The sequence below is a fragment of the Blennius ocellaris genome (assembly GCF_963422515.1).
Source record: "Blennius ocellaris genome assembly, chromosome: 3".
NCBI lineage: Eukaryota > Metazoa > Chordata > Actinopteri > Blenniiformes > Blenniidae > Blennius > Blennius ocellaris.
In genome coordinates, this window is record NC_137652.1 from 13,600,860 (window position 1) to 13,628,577 (window position 27,718).

Genomic DNA, 27,718 nt, shown 5'->3' on the forward strand with positions numbered 1-27,718 from the left:
AGTCAAAGACCTTGCTGTCGAAAATATATTCTCTGTCGATTCAAAATTTGCAAGTTTTAACACAACTGGGGATTCAGCACACAACACTCCAAATCATTATCACTTCTGTTATTTTTTGCTTTTCCTTCCGAATTGCCTGTAAGTCTTGATCACTATTGATTTCTTTTTAATCCTTCTAATATTTCCTCAGCCCATGTTTGCCTTACTGCCACAAGGTTTATTCTTTGCACAAAAGCATTGCCTCTGCCTGCCTCACGCCTTCTCCTCCATCCTTGGGTGATTTTCCAGGCCGCTCGCTCTTAACGTCTCCGTCCTCTCTCAGGTGGATGGGGTGAGCCTGCAGGGTTGCAGCGAACAACGTGCCATGGAAGTGCTGAGGAGGACAGCCCCGCTAGTCAGACTGCGGCTGCTGAGGAAAGCCATCCGTTTGAGTCACATCCTGCCCCCGGTTCCACCGCTGCAGCCCCTCCGACATTCCCACAGCTTCCATGAAGGCAATCCTTATAAAGTGGGCCTCAACAAGATTCAAGAGACAGGTGCTTTTTGCGGCTCAGTGGTCTCAGTAGATAAACAGTTTTAAGTAACTGATCAAATCAAGAGAGTTAATGTTTGCACTAACACAATTGTGTGATGCAGCCTCCTCTGAGGTTAAATCTGATTTTCGTGCTTTGCCTTGATAATGAATGCTACTACCTCTTGAAGGTTTTCTTATTCTCAAATGCTTGCATGTTTTTGTCTTCTCTTGATAGCACAAGTCTGTTTGTGTGTACATCTGTTTGGATGTGAGTTCAAACGTGTTCTTCTGTCTCACAGGAATATGCTCCCTGCGTGAAATCTCCCGTCGAGCAGTATACGCCAACAGACGACCCCGTCACGATTCTCGAAACGGTAAGCTCCCCTTCCCATACTGCACTGCAGTCTGGAAGTGGATCATGGGACTTAGTCAGATATGCTGATTGGACTCAGAGAACAGCAATGTGCCAGTGAAGCATGCTCTTTGATGGGAGTCTATTTATAGTATTGTGCAATCATGTGTTTATCCAACTCATTCAGCTCATTCCAGATGATTTGTCTCTCTCCACGCCTGCATATGTGACTTTATTTAGACGAGAATTTTTTGGGCTTGATTAGAGAGCACAGTCAAATAAGCCCTGATTGCTGTGAGGCTTTAATAGATGAATGAGAAAACATTATTTTGCCAAGAAATTACAAGATGGGGGGATGTGAATAATCATGCCTCTGTGCTCGTGGTGCGGGTGTATGCATGCGTGCACGTCTGTCTGAGTGGATGTGCGCTGACACCCTCCTTTTTCCACAAAGAGAATTAGGCTGTCATCTTGCTTAATTCCAGCCAAGATTATGTTTTCATATAGGAGCCTCCTGTCTATTGATTTGATCATGTAGAGCTTGGAACTATGCCTGCCTATGTTCATATGTCTTTGTGTAAGTGATATGATGATGATTTTTAATGCCTGTGTGTGCCTGCATGTATGCACATTTAACAGGTGTAAAGCTGACTCCATCAGAGGAAGAAAGCCTGAGGAGGAGGTGGCAGCATGCAGTTGGACCCCGTTTTGAAGTGATAGTATGTCTCTATAATGAAGTTAAATACTGATTGTGTTTTTTCCAGTGAAGCCTAAAAACATTATAGCATCAGATTTTCTGTTTGTATTGTCCCAGCATGTCGAGAATGACATGCAATTCACTTACTCTGTGCAATGTCTGGCCACTGAGCTTTGCTTTCTATCTTTTCTTGTCTCCATCTGTATTAGGTGTGTCAGCTGGAGCGCTTCAGTGAGACAAGTGGCCTCGGCATTAGTCTGGAGGCTCGAGCCGGACATCACTACCTTTGTTCTATTTTGGATGAAGGGCCTGTTGGCCAAAGTGACAAGATCTTCACTGGAGACCAGATACTGGAGGTAAAGCGTCGACAGATTCCCAATGTCATGTTCACTTTAAAATATGTCAAATCATTTAAACTCCATAAAGATCTGATCTTCATACTTTGCCCTGTCACATGACAGTTTCATAGAATCTGTGCTGTTTTCAGTTTTGTCAAAATCTATATAATAAATACCCAACAGACATCACAATTTCCTCCAAACCGTGCACTATAATTCAGTGTTTTGGCTCAACTATAGACTGCAAGTCATAAGAGAGTGGGTGTGAGTAAGAGTGCTTCTGTACATGAATCCCTGTGCTGTAGGGAAGAGTTTGTCCTCCTCTTCCTCCTCCAGTGGCCGGGTTCGTGCACCCACACATATCAGTCATCCTGATGAGCAGTCTGATTAACTCTCAGATAAATTGCAGTAAATTAATATGATATCGGGACCACACTGCATGGTTTGTGTCCTTCCTATCTTTGGAGGGACAAGCAAACAGCTGCGCAGCAGCTCACCCTTTGATTTCCTTTAGATGAAAAACATTGTCACACAGCTATTGTTCATCCCTCGCTGTAAATGAGCCTCGCTCGATCTACCGGCTGCTTTCAGCTTTAATTGTCCCTGCTGTGAGTTGATGTACTGTGGCCACTAATAGCTCAATGATTCCGATAGTCAATACTGTAATATCACAAAAAATATGACATTTTTGGAGTAGCTTGCAAATTTCAGTCTTTAACTAGGAATGAACAGTGAAGTAAATTCAAAGACGCTCAATCCTCAACACATTTAATCTTAAAATCTCTGACCACTGCAATAGCAATTAAAAAAACATTGATTTATGTCATCTGTAACTTCCCGGCAGGTAAATGGGATCCCTCTCATCGGTGAGACACATAAGGAGGTGGTGAATGTTTTGAAGGAGCTGCCAATGCACGTGTACCTTGTATGCTCTCGTGTTGTGGCCCCTTCAATTCCTGACAGCGAGGAGGAAGACGATGACGATGTCTGCCTCACTCTTAAAGAGCTGCTGGCTGAGTTCAATGACAAGGTAAAGAAGAGGGGCCAAGCAATATACCTGAAATTGTTTTTTTCATAAATATATGATCACACTTTTAATTTTTATTTTTTCACCCAAATTTCCATATGAAATGGCGCTCAGCAATGCTGCGGATACACGCTCTTTTTTTTCTGAATCCTCTCAATGTGCTCTGTTTGTCCCAGTTGGACCAGGGCTGTGTCATCCCGTGTCCTACAGCTGAGGACATCACGAAGCGTGGTGTGCCCCCCATGTCACCTCCTCTGGCCATGTGGGAGAGAGATGCTCAGGTGGTTGAGCTGGAGAAAGGCGAATTGGGCCTGGGATTCAGTATTCTTGACTACCAGGTCAGAGACATGGCCCTGGGCCTCTCTACAAATAGAGCAGACTGGAATGTGAGAAGATCAGTGTGGGGTTGGATGAGGTGAACACAGAAGTGGATTTCTGCATTCTACAGGGAAAGTTTTTGGTATTTTTTTGTATTTCGGCACTAAACTGCTGAGATTGAAAAGTGTTCTTTCAATTTCTGTTTTAGACTTTAGAGTAAACTACATTTTCATCTACTTTTGAGCAAAAATCAATCTTAAAGCTTTCAAGCCATAAAGAAATATTGCGTGCAGCTGTTTTGCCAGTCTGTAAAACCAACCAATCTATTTGCTTTTCATTTGTCGATTCACTCTTTTATCACAGAGTAGTGTACCTGCATTTATCTTTCATTGTGCTTCACGTGTATTAAATTCAGTACATGCATTTTCCGTAATACATTCTCTCCTTTCTTATTTACAATTTTTAGGATCCAGAAGATGCCACCAAAACAGTCCTGGTAATCCGGTCCTTGGTGCCTGGAGGTGTAGCAGATCATGATGGTCGCCTGCTGCCTGGTGACCGGCTCATGTTTGTTAATGAAACTGACCTAGAAGGGTCCAGCCTGGATTATGCTGTGCACGTCTTAAAGTCCACTGGCTATGGCCATGTCCGCATTGGAGTTGCCAAACCCCTGCCGGTATGTGAAGAAGCATTAATTAATTATTCATTTCAAACTGCATCCAATGAGGTTCACCCTTGAATCTGTATGCAGTGTAAATATTTGTATGAGACTTAAGAATGCATTTTCTTGAATCTTGTAAGGAAAGTGTCACAGAAAATCATCCATCATGATTAGTTGTCGTTTGATACTGCCGTGTAATTCCAATAATTAAAGTAAGAACCCAAATTGTATAGCATTGTGATAATTGGAGAGGGTGGCAGGGGGAACTGAATTATGGAAAATGTCATAGTTCCCAGAACAGAAAGCACAGAGGCTGCTGCTAAAAACCTGTAGTGCACATAATTTGCTCTTTATGAAAACCTTGCATATAGAGGTGAACAGACAGTAAGAGCCTCTCATTTGGCAGAAGTATTATCTGCAGAATTACAACTGACATTTCAGCAACTGCTTGGGCAGTGCAAATGACATTGAAAGTCCAAGAATAAAACCAGTGCTCACAAAATGGCAGAAAACTACAAGATTGGGTTTGATGACAGAACATTCTCCATGAACGTAATATTGTGTACTGAGTAAAACAAATAAAAATGGCTCCTAATGCCATGAAACTGCCAGTAAAGGAACACGTCAAAGCAAGACTGAAGATAGGTAAAAATCACATTTTCTCAAAGTTATTATGGCTTGTTTTTCTTCTGATGTGAATACAGTACAGCATTCTTTTGAATAATTTTATAGCTGATTTAAACCACAATGGGTAAAAGGCCTCACATGGCCAAAAAAGCAAAACAAAAGAACATTTTATTCTGCGGGTGACGCTTCAGATTAAGCCTTGACCTTGTGTGTGGTTCGAATCCTCAGTGCTGTAAAGACTAGCGAAGGGAGCACGTTTCAATGAGTTGTTCCGGTAACCCCTGAAAAGAAGAGAGCAGCCAAATAGACACTTAGTATGAATGGTAAATATTTCTTAAGATATTACGAGAAAATAATATATAAAAAAAAAAATACATACAAACACATAAGAATCTCATTATTAAAGTCTGTATTCACTTTGGTTGCATTCCATCAAGACTGTACATTAGAACCTTGGCTTTTTAACAATTTCTTACTTGTGAGGTACGAAGCATCTCCCAAGACATAGGACCAAGCTCACTTGATTGATTCAATTCACTTTGCGACGCCTACCACATGAAAGAATGACAATATGCATAGACATGCTTGCTGGCTGGACAAACGGCTGAAATGAAGACAAATGTGTGATTTTGGTTGATAGCGAAACAATGAAAGTGCTTTATCACACAGTACAAACATGCAGATATACAAACGATGCGATCTATAGTTCATAAGATATGATGACATCTATGCTCGTCGACAAATTTATATCGTACAATAGACACTCACTGTGCAATACAAGGCTATTTAGTACAGCAGCTCTTCACGAAATTCTTCCATCACAATGGCTCAATTTTCCTTAAAATTGTCACACATGTTTTACTTCATATGTTTAACACGGGAGTTGCATATTTACCCAATCAACATGCAGTGGCAGAGTATTAAGAGCATCTTTTTTTATAATGCGCTCCAATGTAACACCACCACCTACTACGACTGCACTAATGAAAAGTAATGTAAAGTTATTAACTTTCTGACTGTGTCAGCAAAATATTAAACATTGTAAATGTCAAGAAGTAACTTTCACAACAGACCTGCTGCATTGGTTTGCAATGCATTGTAGCAGTGTGCTTAATGAAGTAGCCCTTGAGTGAGGAGCATAATATTGCAAGCTTAATGTATTCTAAGACCTATTCATTTTCAATAGTCGTAAGAAACAGTTTGTACAGTAAGGATGTAATGCTTTCTGGGACCTTGCTTTGTCAAACAAATGCTTCCTAATTGAAAACTCTTGTAATTATTATCCTAGATATTCAAGATCATTACTTCAGTGAATGTTTTCTCTCAGAAAGTGCAGCATTCTCTCCCCTGCTTGTTGTGGACTGTGGCTTAGTAACAAGGTATAGAGAATCCAGTTACAGGCCTCCTGCATTTTTAATGTAGCTGAGAGATGAACACAATGCTTGACCACACTACAGCTGGAGAGAGAGCGAGATATGGAGACGAGTGCAGGGTGTCTAATTTACAGTCACCTTCTTTAGTTTGTTTGCTTCAATGTAGGTTTAGTTTAGTTTAGTTTGTTTTTTTCACCAGTTGGTTTTTACAAACTGCTCAAATTAAACTTTGGAATAATTTGCATCCTCAGCTGGAACTGTGTGGCGGTCTAACACCCATCTCAGAGAGGAGCACACGGGCTTCCTGCGATGACACCGACAGCCACACTCAGGTCAGCCTGCTAGCCGAGGCAGCCGAGGCTAACACCAACGACAACATTTACAACTCCGAGGACAACACTATCAACCAGCTGTGCTACACGGTAGGTTATCCTGAGGATTTGTTGGGTTTCTCTCTGTAAAAACTATTGTATTTGGCACTATATACATAAAGTTCAAAGTTGAATCCAAAATAAAATAAACACCAGTCACAGAAAAAACTAACTTGTTTTTTTGGGGGGGGAGTTTATGCTTTATAATTCCGTTCTCACTTTTTTTCCTTTTGCTTTTGTAGAACTTTGTTCACTTGAGGACAAAAGGCAGTGATATACAAATATAAGCACTCTATGAGGTCAGCTGCTACCTACTACTACAGAATCATTCATCCATTTATTTGACCTTTACAGCACCGTTTTTTTTGGAGTAGTTAGAACTGAAATGTATTTTTTAAAGTATTATTTGTTTCTGGAATTAAATTTAAAAAAAAAAAAATATATATATATATATATATGTGTGTGTGTGTGTAGTGTGTGTGTGCGTGTTTAGTTGCACATTAATTTGTGTAATGAAGAAATGTTTTATTGTTAGTTAGAGCAGCAGTGTCGTAGGCTGGACTGGCACTCAAACATTACTCATTGCCACGCAAACCTGAGATTCAGAGGATCGCCATTTTAGCTGCTCTATAAGAGATTACCATGTCAGCGTCTGTTCTCTCAGGTGCTTCGAGCCATCTGTATCAGTATCACTGGGTCACGTACGGAGAAAGTGCTCTGTGTCAAAGATTTGTCCCGCATTGTGGACTAACTTCAACCCCTATTGATGCAGCCTTTTGTATTTGCATTTGCTTAATTACCAACAATTGGCTCTCAATGGAAAGTGCTTACAGCTTGTTCTACACTGGCACGCAGTCTCACAGAAGTGCATGAAGTTCTTTCTTGAGTCCTCTCACGCACGTACACACAAAGAAACTCAGAGCAAGTGTCATAGTGTTTCCATCAAAGACGGCTTGTTGCAAAGGTAGCGTCTGAAGTTTGGTGCTGCTTGCACTTTGTGTGAAGGTTCAAAGACGATCTCCTCATTGACCTTTTTCTTTGAGAGTTACCCAGAGGGACATAAGGAGTCTACCTCTGCATGCTTTACATTCCAGAATTACTCCTAAGGCCTTCACCCTTGAGCATTAATAGCTGTCTGAAAAAAAACGTTTTAAGTCATGTAACAAATCTAAAAGCTTTAGTGATAGTCTCTGTGCCAGGTTAGGCCTTTATGATACTTGATTACTTCCTGAAAATTCTTCTTTTTTACTCCTATCATGTTGGTCTTACAAAAACACCCGACTGACCAGATTGAAAATATCTTTCTGATGGTAGTTTACACAAAAATTCGTCTCCTAATTTTCAGTTGAATTGCAACAGAATTATAACAGGTAACATCTTTCTCAGGATGAATTCCTACCAGCGAGTAAATGTTGCTTCTTGACTGTTTTCAATGAGTCAGTTTGAGGAAAAAAAAACCAAAAAACATTTAAAACTAAAAGCCAGGTTGTCAGCAGGTGCTGTTAAGTTTTCACTCTCAGTTTTTCATAGATTTTATTGATTTATTTAAGAGACAGTAGGAAGGAATTAGATATCTGGAGATTATGTAATAACTCACAGTTCATCTTGTATTATAGTGAATCCAAACATATAAAGTACAGCACTATTTTCTGAACCAAATGTCTGTAAAATTATTCATATCCTTTTTGGATTTAGCTGTCGTTACTTTTCATTTTTCCCGATGACACTGCTAACCCGCTAAACTCAGACAATGATATCCCTGCCAAATATTCGCTCATAAACATGAACAACATAACAAACTTTTAATATGCATCTTCTGTTTCAATAGAAAAATAAGTTATATAAAAAATCACATCTTTCTATGATCAAAGACAGAAAGTTGGATATGTTGAGAGGTTGTTCTCTGGAATAAAATGATGATATATATCTTGCCGGTTCTGTATTGAACTTCAAAATACAACAACAGAATAACATCTGTCTTTTCAAGTTCAAGTAGACACTCATTTGTCCAGACCAGGACAGTAAATAAAAACATAAAAACAGTAATTTGCTTCTATTTTTTTGGTGTTTTGTATTTGGTAAAAAAAAAAAGGCTGCTGTGGCATCTGTTCCCTCTATTTGAGCAGAGCCCGCCATCAGGCAGCATCTTGGGGATTACGTTACATGCAGCAAAATACTATAGTATTCTGTGTGAAGCAGCAGTCATTTTTAAGACACGCCTGTAAAAAAAAAAATAGACAAACAGGACATTTTTTATGAACTCATGAAAACTCCCGAGCGCCAATGGACAGGATGTGAAAAGTGGACATGCCCAGGCGAGAGATGACATTTGACTTTGCAAAGCCTCCAAATTAACTTCTAACTCTTAATCGCTTATTTGGCGCTGTACTCTCTCAGGAAACCCAGCTGCGTCATCGCTACGGTATCATGGAAGATGACAATGGGCAGCAAGCCCCACCTCTGCCCCCCCGCACCAGCTTTGAGAGGACAATCACCGTTGTCCGGGGCAACCGTAGCCTTGGTATGTTCTCCATCTTTCTCACGGTGATGGTGTCTTGGTGTGTATACGTCGCAGGCATGGCGATAATGACACTGATAGGCGGTGGTGATGACGACTGGCCAGAAGAGGAGTTGTGAATTGATGTGTTCTTCACATCTGAGAAAGGCGATGACGTCTGTATGTGTGTGCGTGTGTGTTTTGGTGTGCGTGCTTGTTTTAGAAGCTAGTGACAGGAAGATTTAATGATTTAAACAATGTAAAAATGAAATGAACAATTTGAATGTCAGTGCAGACATGTGAAGAATATATATATATCTATATATTTTTGATCCCTCGACTGGAGAGTGTATCATTTTAGCTGCTCAAAGCATGAGTCCTATCTTGGTGTATTCAAACACGATAGGGTGGGTACAGGGAGAACAATGGTCCTACGATTTAATGTAGGGCCGCCATGCCAAGCAGAGCTAAGCAAACTCATTTGTAGTGTGATGGTGGGCTCTGATAAGGCTCCACACTACACACACACACTATGTGAACATTTGATGCTATGTAAATGTTCTTAGTTAGAGAAAAATTTTGATCATTGCCGACAGTCTGTGTATCAGTGAATGTTGTTTGGTTTTTATCTCTTTAAAATACTGCAGGTCTGGTTTCTTGATAATCCAGTTGTGGAAGGTTTACAAGATATCTGTTATTGGTTTTGGAAATGTTAGCATATCTAAAGAAAAAAACTTCTGCACAGCAAGAAGTAATAATTGTGTCCACAAAGTATATCATGGAAGATTTTCTATGACCTGGTAGTAGCACGGTATTTATTTCTGCTACGTTACTTACTTTCTCTATGTTTTAGGTGCCATGTACAATAATATGTCATTTTGTTTTTAAGCCCAGTATTGGAGACGAGACATACATACAGTGGTTTGTACTTTAAAGTCTGGATGGTTTTCAGTGCAGGTTGTTAAAAGGGGCTTCAAGGTCTAAAAATTGGTCTTTTTTTTTCTTGCCTTGCTCATCTTAAACATGACTATAAACAGCCTATTTCCGGGGGGGTTTTCCCCCTTATTTTTAATTGACGTTAACCTATTGCACTTAAATATTTGATACAAGAAAGAAAAGTTTTAGATTTCCAATGAGTCATTGTTCAATGTTCTTGCAGCAGAGGTTCTTATAGTAAAATGTATTTTCATGGATCCGTTACCATTATTGATCATTTTAGATTTTTTTGAGACATTCAGAATTATTTCCTTTAAAGTTCCTCTGATGTCTTTGAAATGTCTGTCTTCTGTCAGTCCTGTCAGTGTCGATAGCTGTGTCTCCACTTGATTGTATTCCAGGCACTATGATTGTATTGTAATTTGAATGTAATAATAAAAAAAACCCCAATAAACTATTTATATGATCCAAAATAAGTTCAAAGTCATTTCTTTGACCTTTTTTTCAAATTATGTACGACCATAGTGTTGTGGATGTGCCTCGACATAGTGCTGTAGCATGTTAGCGCCGTAGCCGTCTGCCTTATTAGTCGCAGGACTTACTGTCAGCTGTGTTTATGTGTGAGTGCGAGGTACACGCCAAGGTGTGTGTGAGATGCTTGATTTGCTTGGTTCTGCCTGTTTGCATTAATGAAGTGTTTGTGTAATCCACCTTGTGTCCAAATTAATAATGCCAAAGTCAGGTCTGTGTCCAACTGGTGTGTGTGTGTGTGTGTCCCATCACTTGTGCCCTCTGACCTTTACGGGAGTGAATGTGTCCTAATGTGAGTGTGACAATGAAGGATGATGCTGTGTAAATGTCAAGCATGTGTAGCCATGTCTGTGTGCTAATCTGCCTAGTGTCTGTCTTGATTATGCCACCGCCGGGTGTTTGTTTGGGTGACTGTCTGTCTGCTTGGCATGCAGTCAAAGCAGCCTTAGCCAACGCTCCACTCACCTGTGCCTGTGTATGCTTGTGTGTGTGTGTGTGTGTGTGTGTGTGTGTGTGTGTGTGTGTGTGTGTGTGTGTGTGTGTGTGTGTGTGTGTGTGTGTGTGCGTGTGCGTGTGTGTGTTTGTGTGTTTGTGTGCACGTTGGCAGGGATGTCGGTGAGTGCTATCAAGGACGGCTCAGCCATGCTGGTGCGCAGTGTGGTCCAGGGTGGCTCTGTTAGCCAGGATGGCAGGCTGGGGGTGGGGGACGCCATCTTGGCCATCAACGGAGAAGCTACCTCCAACCTGACAAATGCCAAGGCCAGGGCCATGCTCCGCAGACACTCTGTCATAGGGCCAGAGATGAGGTGAGGAGACAGCTACAGCCCCGCAGCATTGTATTACGCATAGACCTTTATACTGGAAAACATTCAACTGTTATTGTTAGATCACCATATAACTCACACAAACGTTCTTTAGGGGTTTTCTTTTGTTTTTTTGTTTTTTTAAGTCCACATCACGTACTGCAACTGCCTCAAGGTCACCTGTTCTCAAAGAGTGAGTGACTGGAAGTGTAATCCTGTCATCGCCTCTCCAATACACCAATTACCGCTTTTAGCCTTGACATTTTAAAACGAATATCGAGAAAAAAAAAAAAAGCTGCATGGCTATGACCTCCTAAAGTGAATTTCAACACTAATTTGCTCTCATTTTTACCTGGAAAGTCTTGACAATTTTAATTTGATACACCTGGAAGCTCATCTTCTAGGACACATTGAGGATTGCTTCTGACATGCCCATCCTGTGAAGCTTGTCTGCCTTCAAGAATGGGGAGTATTGGATGTGTACCAAATAATGCAAATTACTAGAAGAAGTATATGCTAACAGATTAATTGATGGAGTGCATCGTGTTTTGGATGCCCTGAAAACATTTGAAAAGGAGGCTCAGCCTTTAAGGAGAGACAAAACAAAGACCAAAAGTAAAAACACCGCAGTTCTGGATGACCACAAATATATTTCAAATATACTGTGTTTTAGCAAGTGACTTTTTTATTAGTTGTCTGAATGGATTTATTTATTTATTCTTGTTAATCATAAACTAACTTGTTGAAATCCATTGTGGTATTTTGGGGTCCTGCTTCATAAAATGAGCCTTTTTCAAATGCAGTGAAGTTGTCTTAAAACAGTCATAGGTGACAATAATAAAGTTATAACTTCGGTCTTCACTTACATACCACATCTTATCACTTCAGCAGTGTCAACACACTTCACATGATCCATCACGTTCACCCAAACACGTAAGCAATCACACACCATTGAGATCCATCTGGCTCTCTTTGTTTCAGTGTAATGCCTCCAGAGAAACTTTAATTAGGTTGGGTTATTGCTATTGTCATTAGCTCGTATGTGCTTATCCTGCTATGACAAGCCAAATCATCTACTAATAAAAATGAAGGCCTATGGTGTTCATCGCTTGGAGACACCGTACATTCACACCGATGTTCACCTCTTCTGACTTATTAGACCTTGAGACAGGTTAATGCCAAATGAAGCCTCCACAAATGAACCACCAAAAATGATAAAGGTGCCACTGGCCAGCTTAATGCAGCAAAACCATTGGGTCATAGAAATGTCAGTGAAACACAGGCATTCAATGCCCACACAGTCTTCATTACAGATACATAACCACGAGCACTTGCTAGAGTGGGCTATGTGAACACACAGACAAAGGATTGCAGAAGCAATGCAGTTGAGAAAAAAGGGATTATGATTATCAGCAAAATATATCAATGGCAAATCAAATTTGAAATGATCAAAACATTTTTTTACAGAAATGTATGCCTAAAAATGTATAATGGCAGTGGAAAGAGAACATATTTTTAAGGCTGAAGACTCGAGACACTCATTCTGCCGTAACACCAAAACTGTATCAGGTGTATGCAGTTTGTCATGCTTCAGATGTATCAGTGTCACTTAAATGGCAAGATTCCTGCAGTCACTCTAATAGAGTTTCAGAAGCCCCTTGCAGAGATCAGCCTTAAATGATGTGGTAACTAGACCAAGGCTGCTCCAGAGTAAAAAGCATATAACAGCCCACTTGAGGTTTTCCAAGTCATAATTAAAGTAGTAAAGGAAAAAAGATTCTCTGGTTCGATTCTCCAGCACAGCTTTAAGCACTGTGACTGATGAACCTCTGACACTTCTCATCTTCTGGCTAATGCCATCCCTAGAGTGTATAACAGTGGTGAGTGACAGCATCTTGCTCTGTGAATGCTTTTCAGTCATAGAGGTTGATGTAGTGGTCAAAACTAATGGAGGGATAAATGCAGCCAAATGCAGAACAGTGCAGAGTGTAGGTGACATGAGATTCAGGCGATGGCCCAGCTCCTTTCAGCATGACTGGAACCCACAGAAAACAGCGCAAGCAAAACCTTTCACCTTTTACTTCACATCCGAATCAATTCAGATGAATAAAGGAAGGAAAGCTGGCAGGAAAGCTTCAATGTATTTACAAGACAATCAGAATTCAGATTATCCAAAATATCTAAACAACCATACAATGTGAATCAAAATTCAAAAAATAAAATGTCCTTGAGTGGGTTCGCTCATCCCTGTTAGACATCTAACAGACGGCCTGACGATGGCCGTCTGTGGACATTTTCCATCCGAGCTGCCGGAACTCGGGGGAATCTGTCAGTTTGAGGGGGTAAACTGCAAGAATCCAGGTGGGCAACACTTAGACCAGACTTTTGAAGTTGTAGTTGCTTCCAAACTGCATTAAAAAGGTCTAAATTAAAGGACTTGATATAGCTCTTTGATTTCAAATGATCACATCCTTTCAGAAAGTAAGTGACGGATTATATTCCTGTAAGTGTTCTTTTATTACTCCTGCATTGGGGAAATTACAGTTTTTCGGCAGTAAAGGGGGTACAAATATAAGAATATTTACACATTATAGAATTATTTGAATTTGTGTGTGTTTTTGTTAATATTTGTAAATAGCTTTAGATACTAGCCAAACACTGTAAAAGCCTACCTTAAGATGAAAAACCAAGTTCCCTCAGTTCACTATTACTCCTTAGTGTTCTTCAATAGTAACAGATCATTTTAAAAGCATAAACTGGATTTTTTTTGAACATTTGTTTATCTGCATTGCCACAGAATACAATTATTAGTGAAAACATAAAAAAAAAAAAAAATTTCAGATGATCTCATGAGCAGTTTTTATGATGTTAATCTTTAAACACACACAAATAGCACTCAAAAAGGAACCAGAATAAGTGACTGGCTTTCTTGTCATTTCCGTATGTCGTGGGTGGCATTTTTTAATTGAACCCCAATCATTTATTTAGATGGGTTATTTATATTACATCTGTGTGTGCACCTTTCTGCTATGTCAGTTTAAACACAGTGATGCTGGAGAAAAACACAAAGGCCAGAGACTTCAGATTGGGTTAAACACTGGAAATGTCTTCTGGGAATGCGATCAGCCACTGAAAAATGATTGAATACCCCCTCACATTTTTTAGATCCACCCATGCAGATCTTGAGAGTCTGTGTTACTGGACTGAGTGAGTATATGTATATCGTGACCGTCAATATGTGCAATCTGTCATCACAAACATGACTTTCACTGCATCGTCACCGATAAATGATCATCCCCATCGCCGCCTTGTTTTTGATGCTGCAGTCACAGCTGACTGAGGCACTACAGTCATGTTGGATTAGATTAGATAATGAAATTTTAAAGATTGCCTGGGGGTAAATTGGGTAAATTATTACTTGTTTTAGCATCAGCAGTTATGGCTCCACATTGACAGTGCTTGTTTGTCTGATTGGAGATGCGGCCCACCTCCACCACCCTGCTGCCCTGCAAAACACCCACTCTCTCTCTCTCTCTTTTTCTCCCTCTCTCTTGCTTTTACAGGCACACACACACACACACACACACACACACACACACACACACACACACACACACACACACACACACACACACACACACACACACACACACACACACACACACACACACACACACACACACACCGGCTTTCAATGGTCTAACCTCCAAAACACCTTTTTCCTGCTATGGGAAATAACTCTGAATAATTCATCACTCATCTCACCTTGAACAGTGTGCTTCGGAATAAAAGAGTGTTTTAAAGAGCCTCTCATAGATGCACACACAAATACGTACGCAGATGAACACGCACATGCGTTTTGTCTTTCCCTCTCACATCCGCACACACACACACACAACAACACCCATCTGCACACACTTGCTCACACTGCCTGCTCCTGACAGCACTTCAGACAAACTAAGAGTGAGTGGAGGCAGATGAGTTGCTTTGGCAGCCTCGGAATAAGACACATAGAAGGGTGAGGGCTTGTCACTATCAAACTGCCTCTTTTGAGACAAGACAGGCTGTCCACATGGCTCAGTCGCAGCAGCTTGGAGTAAAAGACCACTATATTCAATCTACCACCCCAAAATGAAACAGAGAAATTGGCTCTTTCAGCAGATTCAAACAGCATGACTGCCAGAAGCGCCACACGATGTAACAAGAAGAGAAATGGAAGTGGGAGTGAGGGGGTTTTAATGATGTCCTTGACATCTTTGCCGTCACACCATAGAGAGACCTGGGCTTATGCAAAACCAAAAAACTATTGGATCCGTCCATAATCACAAGGGGGACATTCATACTTAAGAGAGCGCTCGATAACTTTTCACAGCAGCCCCAGCGATTGTGAAGAGCAGTATTTTGTTTTTCTAATTTTAAAGTTAAAGATAAAATAAATGAGTAAATTAGTGGTTTCCAGTGGATAATAATCTTTTTCAGTCTGCAATTTCCCATAAGGGGTTTACCACAGCGTATCATCTCCCACCTGCTTCCTTGAACTTCTTCACTGGTTTCCCTCTCCTCATCTTGCCTGACAGCTCCATCCTCTGCATCCTTTTCCCTCCATAGCTGTCAGATTTCCTACATCCATGACTGAACCATCTCAATCTTGTCTGGCTTACTTTCCAACCAAACCAGAATTTCATTGAACTGTATTTAGATACATTTCGACTGACATTGAAGTCAAATTAATTACATTTATGTGTCTTGTACACATAAATACAGATAGTAGATAGTGGACAATTGGTGAGGCTTAAATCGTCAGCATTTACAGAGATTAACTTATGTTGTATTTCTCGCGCAAGTGTTGGAGATGCTTGATATCACTCCCACTGTGCTGCTCAGCCTCAAAGACTCCTGGTAGTTCCCACATCTAGCCAAGAGTTTAAAAAATGTTTCTGGAAATCCCATGAAAAAAAAGCATGTATTATCCAATATTTGCTTTTTGTGTTTTGTTTTTTTCATGAGCTGAACAAGCAGTTTTTTTAATTAATTTAGTAATATTTTGGACATTCTGACCATAAAATCCTACCAGTTTGCATCTCACTCAAAAACCCTGAAGTGACATCATAGTGTTGTTTATCTTCTGATCGAATCTTGATAAGACACGAGAATAAAACTCATTTTCCAGCAATTGCTATCCTATTGAAACCCGACTCTGCAATTGTCCTTTTATCTCCTGCAGATCTGATAATAAATTAATCATACAGGGATATCATTCACTGCTGTTGTGGTTTTTTTTTTGCTGTTCCTCAACATCCAGTTGTTTGCTGATAAACGAGAATTCAAATGAACAAGAAGTGATTGACACTGTATTTGTTTTTACCCTCTCCCCTCACTTCTTCACCCACACCCCTCCTCCCCACCTCCTCAGCGTAACCTATGTCCCAGCTCATCAGGTGGACGAGCATCGCGTTCGCTTGTGTTTGCCTCCTCTGGCATCAATCGCCACAGACAATGGCTTCACATCGCCCGCCGCTCCGACTCCCTCTCCAGAGCCTTTGTCAAACCCAACCAGGTCGTCCAGTCCCTCGGCTTACTCCACACTAAGACCGTCGGCCTCAGTCAAATTTAAAGCTGTGACTCCAGACCCAGCAGTCAGAGCTTCCACTTCATTCACAGCTCCCCTCAGAGGTCCAACCACAGACTCAAACTCCAGGTAATATAAGATCTAGAGGTCTCAGCCTATTATTTATGGTCACCTAATCCCCATCCAAGCCCCAGTGTGCAAGATAAACCCGTCTAAGGGTTTGATAGGCTTCAAGGCTTGAGCTTTATTACAAGTTGAGATGCTCACAGTTGAGAATTCAGACTTGGAAATAGTAAAACATCGTAGGCTGTGTAATGATGTAACCTAAGGCTTTTGATTTTTGTAGCAGCCATGGCTTCATTCCTGTAACACATCACTCAGTAACTGAGTAGTGTAACTCATACTAATGATCTGAGTTATTGTCTGACACTTGAGCAATTAAGCATATCCACGAGGAGACAATGTGTTTCAGTAAGCAACCAGCTGAGGCTGAGTCTCTTCCAGTCCGTATTTTCTCCTCTCCATTCTTCTCCGTGGTAAAGGCAAACGCTTCTCTGAATGTTGAATCTCTGAGTTATATTTAGCTGTTCGCTTATGGATCTCAGTGCTGACTGTCAGCGAAAATGAATTGTTTCGCTTCTGTCTGTCCCTGCTTTCACTCCATCTTCATGCCTCTGCCTTTCCCCTCCCTCTCTCACTCCCATTTCTCTCTGCAGCCTTTTCTTTACTCTTATCTTTCAATACATTGTCTTTGTCTCTTTCTCTGTGGGTGCCCACATCTGTCTTTCATCTCTCTCTCTCTCTCTCTCACTCATCTGGGTCTGGCCATTTTCTCTTCACCTCATTTTCCTCCCTCTCCTCCCTGCCCGGATCCTTTCCCCCCTCCCCTGGTCGCTCTCTTTCAGCCCTGGTGGAGCCATTTGTTCTGCCCTCTTCTGTAACTTAACTGGCTATACGCTCCTGCTGTGCAGATAGCACCACTATCACTCACATCCATGGGCTTATTAAAGCCCTTCACCGTTAAACATATTCATGAAAATTTCTCTCCTTCTCTGCCTCTTTTTTGCCACACTTACACACAGTTTATATACACACAGTTACTCTATACGGAATATGTGTTAACTCAAGTACTATGCACACACACACACACACACACACACACACACACACACACACACACACACACACACACACACACACACACACACACACACACACACACACACACACACACACACACACACACACACACACACACAGGCACTCACACATCCTGGCACACAGACACACAACACATACACCTTGCTATGATCTCACGTTTAGGAAAATGTGTACATTCAGGTCTATTTGCACCTAAATGAGTGTATCTTCTCAATGCCCACCAGTAAATGTTGCTATAACTCATAATATGACTTATAGCATGAGACATGAGACATATGACTGTCGTATGTCTCAAGAGTCCATACCTGAAAAAATCTGTATGGTACTCCAGTATATCATGTTAGCCACGGTCATTCTGCTTGTGTATTGTCGTGTCAGGGTACTGTATTCTCAACATAGAGTGAAAGCTGCAGTTATTGCTTGTTTGCAATGTATGCTAATTTTTTTCTGAATGTTTTCTCATTATTAGTTGGAAAAGTCCCAAAATTCCACCTCTTAAGAACAAGGGAGAAGAAAAAGATGGCGAGATCATGCAGAAAAAGACTGAGGTTAATTCAGATGGGAAAGTCCTAAAGCCTGATGTGGAGATAAAGGTGGACGGAAAAGAAAAAGGAGATGGAGAGCTTTATTCTCATGCCACCGTTTCCTGGGATCAACCCAAAAGGTTAGTGAATCTGTGATCTCTGTAACAATTGTCTCAATATTTTATTCAGAATTTTCATTTTCTGCTGGTGTAAAAAACTCTACCCATGATGCCCTATATCCGTTCTGTTCCAGCGGAGGCTTAGCAAAAGCCTTGTGTGTTCAGGTTATGTTCACAGCAGGGGTAGAGCAGCACAGCAGACTCAATACATTCATATTTCTTAACCTCAGAGAGAGAGAGTGACTCCTTTTCCGGCATGTATTTATTGCTTTAATAGCTGTGTCCCACTTGGATAAATCACATAAGATGCACAGAATGCAAAAACTAAACAGCTTTTGTGTCTCTTTGGTGGGTATAATATTCCATTGTTTTGGCTTAATCTCTAAAACCCTGACAGAAGAATAATATACCCATTGGATTATTTCTCCTTCTTGTGCATTTGGCAGCAGCTTTTTAAACTAAGTAGGTCCACGTGAGGCATATATTAAAAAAACAAAAAAACAACACATTCATCACTGGGTCTGTACTGTAAATAGGATCTTCCGCTCCACTCTATAGAGATGTTCAATGTTTTCTGCTGGATGTTTCAGTGTGCGGCTGACTCGAGCACCGGGCCAGTCACTGGGTATCAGCATAATGGGAGGCAGAGGTATGGGCCGAAGACTGAGCAGTGGAGACATGATGAGGGGAGTCTTCATCAAGCACATCAGCCCCGACAGCCCGGCAGCACTTAATGGCACCCTCCAGACTGGAGACAGGATACTGGAGGTGTGTGTGTGTGTGTGTGTGTGTGTGTGTGTGTGTGTGTGTGTGTGTGTGTGTGTGTGTGTGTGTGTGTGTGTGTGTGTGTGTGTGTGTGTGTGTGTGTGTGTGTGTGTGTGTGTGTGTGTGTGTGTGTGTGTGTGTTTGTGTGTTTGTGTGCACGTTGGCAGGGATGTCGGTGAGTGCTATCAAGGACGGCTGTGTTTTTTCGCTGCAAGATCATGTGTAGACACATTATATATAGTCTTTATGTGTGATGTGTGTTAATGTAGAGTCCCCACTGGATTAAATTATGATGATTTGATTATTTTATATAGTAATGAACCATTCTGTTGTCTTCTACAAGTTATTATAGGTCCATTACTGGTCAAAGGTTGAGGTTCATAGTCATTATATGATACAGGGCCTAACATTACCATATCGTTATAGTCTCTTCCTATAAGCACAGTATAAAGTTGGTCATTCATGTAATAATTCAAGCAACAATTCAGAGCTTAGAATATTCACATAGAGGTCAGAAGGTTTAGTTAATGTTCACATTAAACATCCCTATGTGGAAAATGTGTCGTCACAGTGAATTTTGACTGAGGGAGTGGATGGGTTTCGATGAGTTCATGTATTTATTTCTGATCTCAGGGGCTTTCATGCACAACTGTCTACATTGAGATTTCATGAGAAACAAACGAGATCAACCGTGCAACAGAAATGCATTTTTGATGAGGGAAGCCAGAGGAGAATACCCTAACCGGTTGGACCTGACAGAAGGACTATAGTAAGTTAGATAGTAGCTCTTTGCTGCAGTGTTAAGCACAGCGGCATCAGAATGGACAACATGTCCAACCATGGAACGGATGGGCCACAACAGCAGGAGACCTAGTGAGTTTCCAATCTTGTCAACCAAGAGCAGAAATTAAAGGCTGAAGTGAGACACAGACTTGCCAAAGCTGGGCAGCTGAAGCCTGGAAAACATGCCATTCTGCTGCATTAGAGTTGAGCTGTGTGCACAGGATTGTGAGACAAAGGAAAATTGTCAACTGTCAGAACTTTTGTTGTATAATTTCTCTGCGGTGCTCTCTTTGAGGAGAGGTGACTTTTGGCAGTGATAAATTGTTTGTGACAAAATTAGATTTGGATTTACTCACGTTGGCTCATCAAGATGTGTTTTTATTTTTATTTCATTTCATTTCATTTCATTTCATTTCATTTCATTTTAATTTATTTTATTTTATTAAACAATATAATAATGCACATTTTTGAACCAAATGACATTGCATTAAATATTTGTAAGGTATGTGGTGTGGACCTAAGAGATGCCAGCCATGAAGAAGCAGTTGAAGCCATCCGCACAGCTGGAAATACAGTAATCTTTCTGGTCCAGTCTGGAAAACACAGATCCCAGGTACTGAATGTGTTAAAAACAAAAACAAAAAAAATCACACAAGTACATACTGCAGTGTATGACATAGCTTGTAAAGTATGCATGCATTACATTGGATAGAAATTGAATCTCTGAACACTGCAGACTTCTTCATGCTGGATTTCAGTATTCAACAAATGCAAAATGAATGTGCAGTTGGAAAGCCACACTAAAAGTTTCAACAATGTTGTGTGTGGGTGTTTTGTAACATTAAAATGTCCTCTGGACACAAAGCTTACTGTATGCAAGTATTTTTGACAGATAATAAAATATATCACCAACACATCTATGCTTCAGATTCAGTTACATTGATATTCATTTGCCTACTCTACATCTTGTTTCGCCCACAGTCTCCTGCTCCCATCAGCCATGAAAGACTTACTCCAACAGCGCTGTCCAACTCACACAGCAGCAAGGTAACACAGATCCTCTTGATACTTACAACCTTATAGATGTTGTTTGTCTTCAAGACAACTGTGGGAAGTGTGGTGTGAGTTTTTGTTCGAGCTTCAAGCTTCGATCACGACCCACTTTCGACATAAGTTCACATACATTCCATTTTAAATTAATAGCACCTTATAAAATAATTGTCACGTAATTACATATTTGTTTTTTGGACTACAGCTGTAACTATATTAAGTCATTTTATTCGACTTTTGTTCTTGCAAAGTTACTGATGTTGAGCTATGTATGATTTTAGTGTATCGTGAATGTTCTGTACTTCCTACATTATATATAGAGGGATGAGTCATACACACCTACATTGCGATCCAAAAAGTACACTTAAAATATACTTTTTGCGAGGTGAATTTCTGCTTTTGTTAGCAATATGTATAGAACTATATCTGTGTTTCCCTATATTATCCCAGGAAACAGAGAATCTCAGCGGCCTGTTCCTTAGTTTCTCCCCAGCAAACCCCTTTACACCCACCCCCTTTAAGGTTGGTAACTGTGCGTGTTCGTCTGTACGTGGTTTGTGTGCGTATATCCATGAATGCGTTACGCAGCTTTGCATTTGCATGGAGCCCACTTCCAAAAACTTAATTAACGTGCATATTTTTTGATAGAACCCTTGTTGTTCAAAGTCCCTTGCAGATACCTTGTTTGTTTAAACCCTTTGTTTTTCTCCCTTTGATGGAGATGCATAACTCTAAATAGACAGTGCATTCGTTTGAAGTTATTTTTTTTGTATACTTGTAAGTTAGTTACAAAATAATGCATGATTCTGGTCATCTTTCATGTTATTTTTAGCTGACATTAAAACTGTGTTCATTAATTCATCCCGTTCATCAGTTTTACCCCACTGCTTCATCAAGCCCGCTGAACAAGCCTCAGGGGTAGTCCAACGCATGCCCGAAGGACCCCTGAGGCATCCCAAACTCTGCCTGTTCAATAATGCAAAACCTCTCCCAAGGTACCATCACCAACATCTGATAGAATGGATCGGAGAACCCCCATAAATGTCACAACACCAATCTCCACAACACCTGAAGAGGAGGACGACACAGGCAGGAGTAAGTCTGCATCATAAAGACGTCACAGAGATATACTGAAGGATCCTCCAAGGCCCAAAGGAACAGTAGATTTTGCAGCAGACCCAAGTCTCAAGAAAGGAAAGTTGTAGTACTGATAAAAAATGTCTCCTGGCCCTTGCTATTGGCACGATTCAGAGCATCATTCAGTCAAATTATTATCACATCATTCACATGCAATACAAGCTTCTCATGCACAGATTTCTATTATTGCATGTGTGTCTTTTAGGTTTTGGACACGAGAAAAACTTTCCTCTCTTCTTTGGCAGGAATAAAAAGTTATTCAAATTGTACCTGTTGTTTGATTTGCTCAGTGCACTTATTGCCCTGTGGAGTTGTCTTGTAAACAACCAAAGTTTCTGTTTACATTTCATGTTACTCATTGAAATTCACACTGTGTGTCCTTGAGGTCTAACAAGCATGCCTTTCTTTCTGCATTTCTTTCCTTTTTCAAAAGGGATTTTTGATTTATTTTGTATTTGTTTGCTTTTTCTCAAAGCTATATTGTTTACAGACACGTTTGCCAACAAGCAACCTTCCTCCTCAGTGCCTTTGTCGGCCTGTTGTTATCTGGAGATCGCTGAAATAACGTCAAACTGTCGGCAGGAAAGTGTAATGAGCCTGTGTGCACATGTGTCCTCGAGTTATTCCGTATACACTGCGTGCACAGTGTCAAGAGGGGCTCTCAAAGACAGAAGATGCCCCAGAGTGGTCCAAACTTCCACAGGGCACCAATGCGGGCTTATATGCGTGCTGCGCAGTAACACAAAAACAAGTATTCATATGCATTGTTAAACACAGAAAATGTGAACGCCTATGCACAAACATACGGATAAATAATCACACATTCAGAAAGTCTTTGACACAAATATGCACTGTTGTTCCATACATGTGTGTGCACATACTGAGACAGCTTATTGTGCCCTGCCTACATTCAATCATATTTTATCAATCATATGAAACACAAACATTGCACACAATACCTCTCCAATAACATGACTGACATACCTCCAAGACAAAAGCCAATGCACGGACCCACGCATATTCTCCTTAAGGCATAACCCTTTGCAACATGTCCCCATGTGTCAGCCATGTGTCATACATTACTTGTACCGTGCCACTCAACCCATCTTATACTCCTTCTAACAGCCTCCTGTTTTTTTAACTCTGCCTTGTCCAGAAAAGATGCTGCAGCGCTACGGCAGTCTGTCCGGGAAGCTCCAAATGATCGAGCTGAAGAAGGACCCCGCGGCTCACGGCCTGGGAATCAGCCTCACGGGCAACAAGGATGGCTCTCGAGCCCGCATGAGTGTGTATGTGGCACATATAGACCCTGCAGGACCTGCTGGTTTAGATGGACGGATACAGGTTGGGGACGAACTACTGGAGGTAAGAAATCAAGTGAATGGAGGGAGATCTTGAGATAATTAGTTAGCAGGACAGAGACAAAATACTGTATTAACGGAATGAGATTTAAGAAAGGGGGAGACAAAATGTCCAATTCAAAAATGAAAGTAGCTGAAGAATAGCAGTGGGTTTGTGGGCTGGGGGCATCACTGAATAGAGATTGTTCAGCACCTTCACAGTAGACTTATCATACAAATTACCATTTGAAGGATGGTTGGTGCTGGGCCAGTTTTTATGCAATGAGCAATCGCCTGTGAGAGATGAGAAAGATGAGGAGCACCTTGAAGCAGGGTAGGGGAAGTGAAGGTGGGAAAAACAGCGTGGAAATTAATGAAATAAAAGAGGATTTCTAAGGAGTAATTTTTTGTGTGTGTGTCTTCTAGATTAATGATCAAATTTTGTATGGCCGGAGTCACCAAAATGCTTCCACCATCATAAATAATGCTCCATCTAAAGTCAAGATCATTCTCATCAGGTAATATGGACATTACAGAGTTTTGGCTCAAGCTTTTATCAACCTGCTCACTGCTAACTAGTTGTTGTTCTATTAGAAACAAGGCAGCTCTTGGTGAAACAGTTCCGGGCTTGAGACGAGAATGCGAGGACACGGTTGACTTGCAGACGGACGCCGCCTTGTCTGAAGGATTATCCCGAGGAGTTGAACATATTGCCCTACCTCAGGTACAATACCCTCAGCTTATCCGGGAGTCAACCACTTCCCTCCTCCTGCCGATGCTTTGTAATTGCTCAAACAAACAGTACAGTGGAAGCTTTTATCCGTTGTGCCTTGATGCAGAAACACAACGTGGAAACCCTTTGAAATCACTGTCAGTATCAGAACAAATACAGATGGATTATTTACTTATGTTTGTTCAGAATTTTATGATATAAGTTGATGGTTTATTTCCTCGACTTTGCCTCTAGGATCAAGTAGGTCTTGGTCTTTGCATGGTGGAAGACAATTCCAAGGAAGGGCTGGTGGTCCGGTCCGTCATCCAGAACGGCACTGCCAGTAAGGTGTGACATCAATCAACATCACTATCATGCTTTATCTTCAATCATCAGATAAACAAGTTATTTACACAGGGGTTCATTTCATTCGGTCATTGTTAAGCTTTTATTGCAAACTAAATAGTCAGTTTCTCCACAAGTGAATTGATTTTATTTCACTGCTGTTTTATATTTCTCACCTCCTATCAAAAGTGTATCAGGAGTACATTTCTGAAATCCTCATTTTATAAATGCAGACTTTAGTTTCTTGGGATTTTAGCCATTTTATGGGCAGATGCCATCTTCATCGTCACATAAATGATTGTTCACATGTGCCACATCATTTCATCCTATTTTTCATATTTTGCAAAAAACTTTAAATCCAAAATTTCCCTCTGGGATTAATAAAGTATTTCTATTCTATTCTATTCTATTCTATTCTATTCTATTCTTTCTTTAGCTATTTTGTGTAATGTAAAACTACTCCTGTGATGACCAAATTCCCCCATGTAGGTTTAATAAAATGTCTAATAAATTATTAATTAATAGACTAATTAATGAAAGTCTTAGCCAATCCCTAATCTCATCTATTCTTTTCTATATTATTAGCTATCACAGTCATCATCAGTCAGAACGAAGAGGCGATTGTGAGCGCCACATTGCTGTCCAGTTCCTGCTCGTGGGGCATGATGCAAAGGCCCTAGTGTATCGTCATTTTACATATATTTAAACCAGATTACCCTTCAAATGACAATTGCTATGATTTAAAGTAGTGTCGTCATGTACTAATTAGCTTTCATGTACAGCCCTAGGCAATAGTTATTCAGATATTTCTCCAGAGGGCGTATTTCATTTATTATCTCACTTCCCCTCCATATTCCCTCACAAACATTTCTTGTTAATGCTTCTGTATGCAGGATGGAAGAATAAAGGTTGGAGATAAAATCCTCGCAGTGGGTGATGAACCTTTAGCTGGACTGTCAGTGGACAAGGTTCAAATGCATCCATCCATCCACACACACACACACACACACACACACACACACACACACACACACACACACTCGCACACATACATTTTGTGCAATATGCTCTTCAAGGTCACGTTGATTTAATGATTTATGACTCCCCTGTCTTCTTTGTATTCAGGTGTCCAGTTTGATTCTCAAACACCAGGTCACTGTCAAGCTTTCCATCAGCCGTTCCAAGAGTCTCTCTTCCCCCTGTCCTCTACCTGTCCCTGCAACACTTTCCCAGCTGTCCTCGCTCCGTGCATCGTCCTCCCCTATCCCTCCGGTCTCTTCCCCCTCCTCTTCATCCCGCAGTGCCTTGCAGACCTCTCCAATTGAACAATCTGATTGGTTTGGATCTATGCCTGCAACCTCTGACCCTGCGAATTGTCCAGTGGCTGCTGGAAGAGAAACTACTATCGAAATTTGTAAAGAAAATGTTGGCCTTGGTCTCAGCATTGTTGGAGGGTGTGACACTCTGCTGGTAAGAATAACCATCGAATCAACTGCATGATCACCTCGCTGAATATTTCACGGTAATGATGAACTGGGGTCATTTGTTGATGGTATGCAAATCAATTACAGCTAAATATTATTCATTTGATGTGTCTGTTTGTGTGTACGATCGTGATTGATTGGAGTAAAACAGAAATTCTTGTATTGAATATGGTGCTGCACTCAGGTGTGATTTTTTTTAAATGTACACCAGGGGGCAGTAATAATCCATGAAGTAAATGATGGAGGGGCAGCACAAAGAGATGGAAGACTGCAAGCTGGGGACCAGATATTAGAGGTGTTCACACTCGTGGGCACACGCACACACACACTCATCCATCCTTCCCTTATCAATATATGATTTGTCGATTATTTTCATTTAATTACACTGTTATATTTTTAAGTCAGTCTTTATTAAATTAAATATAATGTATGGTTTGTTGTCTGAATAGATTCAAATTAAATGGGATAAAAGTAAATATTGAATTATATCTGTCCAGTAAAGGCCACTAACTTTGATTATATGAATATTAAAATAACTGAATGTTACACATTTCTCACTCATACGCTGTAACGGTTACTCATCACCATCTAGGTAAACGGCATAGACCTGCGACAGGCTACTCACGATGAGGCCATCGCCGTGCTGCGGCTCACCACCCAGCGGGTCCAGCTGTGTGTTTTTAGACATCAGGAGGCCTACAGGGACGAGGACCTTTGGGACGTCTTCAGCCTGGAGCTGAAGCCTCGTCCTGGAGAAGGACTGGGATTCTCTACCGTGGGAAAGAGGTACAGTCTTGCTGCTACTTAACCAGAAGGTGGCCATTTCAGCATTCTCAGATGAAAAACATGTCAGGATTTTTTTCATCCTGTTGCTCTAATATTGTGATTCAAACCCCGAATGATGTAAAGATGCAATATGTTTTGCACATATGTGATTAAATAACTGCTTGACAAAAGTTCTTTACCACATTCGACTCAACATGCGTTTACATTGTGGAGATTCTCCCTGGCAACTGCGCGGTTGATTATGAGTTTAACATGGGACTAAGCATAAATACACCAAATGTTTACTGATCCACCTTGGGTTGACAAACTAGTGAGGAAAAGGCAACAGATTTTTCCACTATTTAAAAAGCAAGTGACTCCAAGAATGTGGGTCTAATCGAATCGGGTAAGCTGGACTTTGGTCATATGATTTGGAAGACATTTCTTCATCAGTTCATGCTGTTCAGGGACTAGTCTGGCTAATCTAACTAAACGACGGGGTGCTCAGGTATTTTACTTTTTTGATGTGTCACCTAAAGTTTAACGACCTCAGGTTTCTATGTTAATAAACTTTAGGGCCCGCCATGTTTTCATCGCTGTTCAATGTGGTAGTTAGAGTCACACAAGGTCACAGGTATTTCTAAGGAGATCACTCGTGATTGACAATGCCCCTTTAAAGTTAGAATATTTATTTTCTAGAAATTAAATAAGAAGCTAAAGTTTCTTCCAAGACACATGGCAAAATCCAATGTATTTGGTTCTATGTGCTTTAAGATGCTTCATACCTGGGCAAAAGAGAATGTTGCTACTTTATTACTTCACTTATAGCGGGATGCAATTATTACTGTCACTGTTTATACAATACATTCCCCAGTGAGCCAAGAAATAGTACACATCGTTGGCTAAATAATGATGTTTC

General features: G+C 40.7%; 1 protein-coding gene across 1 annotated transcript in view; it reads left to right on the forward strand.

Moving 5' to 3' along the window:
• Positions 1–27,718, forward strand: part of LOC308149418 (multiple PDZ domain protein) — a gene marked incomplete at both ends in the record, with an annotated part of 39,338 nt that overhangs the window by 4,718 nt on the left and 6,902 nt on the right. The window contains 25 exons of the mRNA XM_080521146.1: positions 323–536; positions 814–888; positions 1,506–1,585; positions 1,773–1,919; positions 2,746–2,931; positions 3,105–3,266; positions 3,713–3,922; positions 6,159–6,329; positions 8,676–8,799; positions 10,850–11,048; positions 16,459–16,743; positions 18,245–18,439; positions 19,009–19,186; positions 20,469–20,579; positions 20,948–21,013; positions 21,467–21,538; positions 22,012–22,111; positions 23,310–23,518; positions 23,920–24,011; positions 24,088–24,217; positions 24,461–24,553; positions 25,444–25,518; positions 25,676–26,020; positions 26,246–26,329; positions 26,627–26,820. Of these exons, the coding sequence (XP_080377272.1) occupies positions 323–536; positions 814–888; positions 1,506–1,585; positions 1,773–1,919; positions 2,746–2,931; positions 3,105–3,266; positions 3,713–3,922; positions 6,159–6,329; positions 8,676–8,799; positions 10,850–11,048; positions 16,459–16,743; positions 18,245–18,439; positions 19,009–19,186; positions 20,469–20,579; positions 20,948–21,013; positions 21,467–21,538; positions 22,012–22,111; positions 23,310–23,518; positions 23,920–24,011; positions 24,088–24,217; positions 24,461–24,553; positions 25,444–25,518; positions 25,676–26,020; positions 26,246–26,329; positions 26,627–26,820 (3,797 nt within the window). The remainder of the gene's footprint in view (positions 1–322; positions 537–813; positions 889–1,505; positions 1,586–1,772; positions 1,920–2,745; positions 2,932–3,104; positions 3,267–3,712; positions 3,923–6,158; positions 6,330–8,675; positions 8,800–10,849; positions 11,049–16,458; positions 16,744–18,244; positions 18,440–19,008; positions 19,187–20,468; positions 20,580–20,947; positions 21,014–21,466; positions 21,539–22,011; positions 22,112–23,309; positions 23,519–23,919; positions 24,012–24,087; positions 24,218–24,460; positions 24,554–25,443; positions 25,519–25,675; positions 26,021–26,245; positions 26,330–26,626; positions 26,821–27,718) is intronic.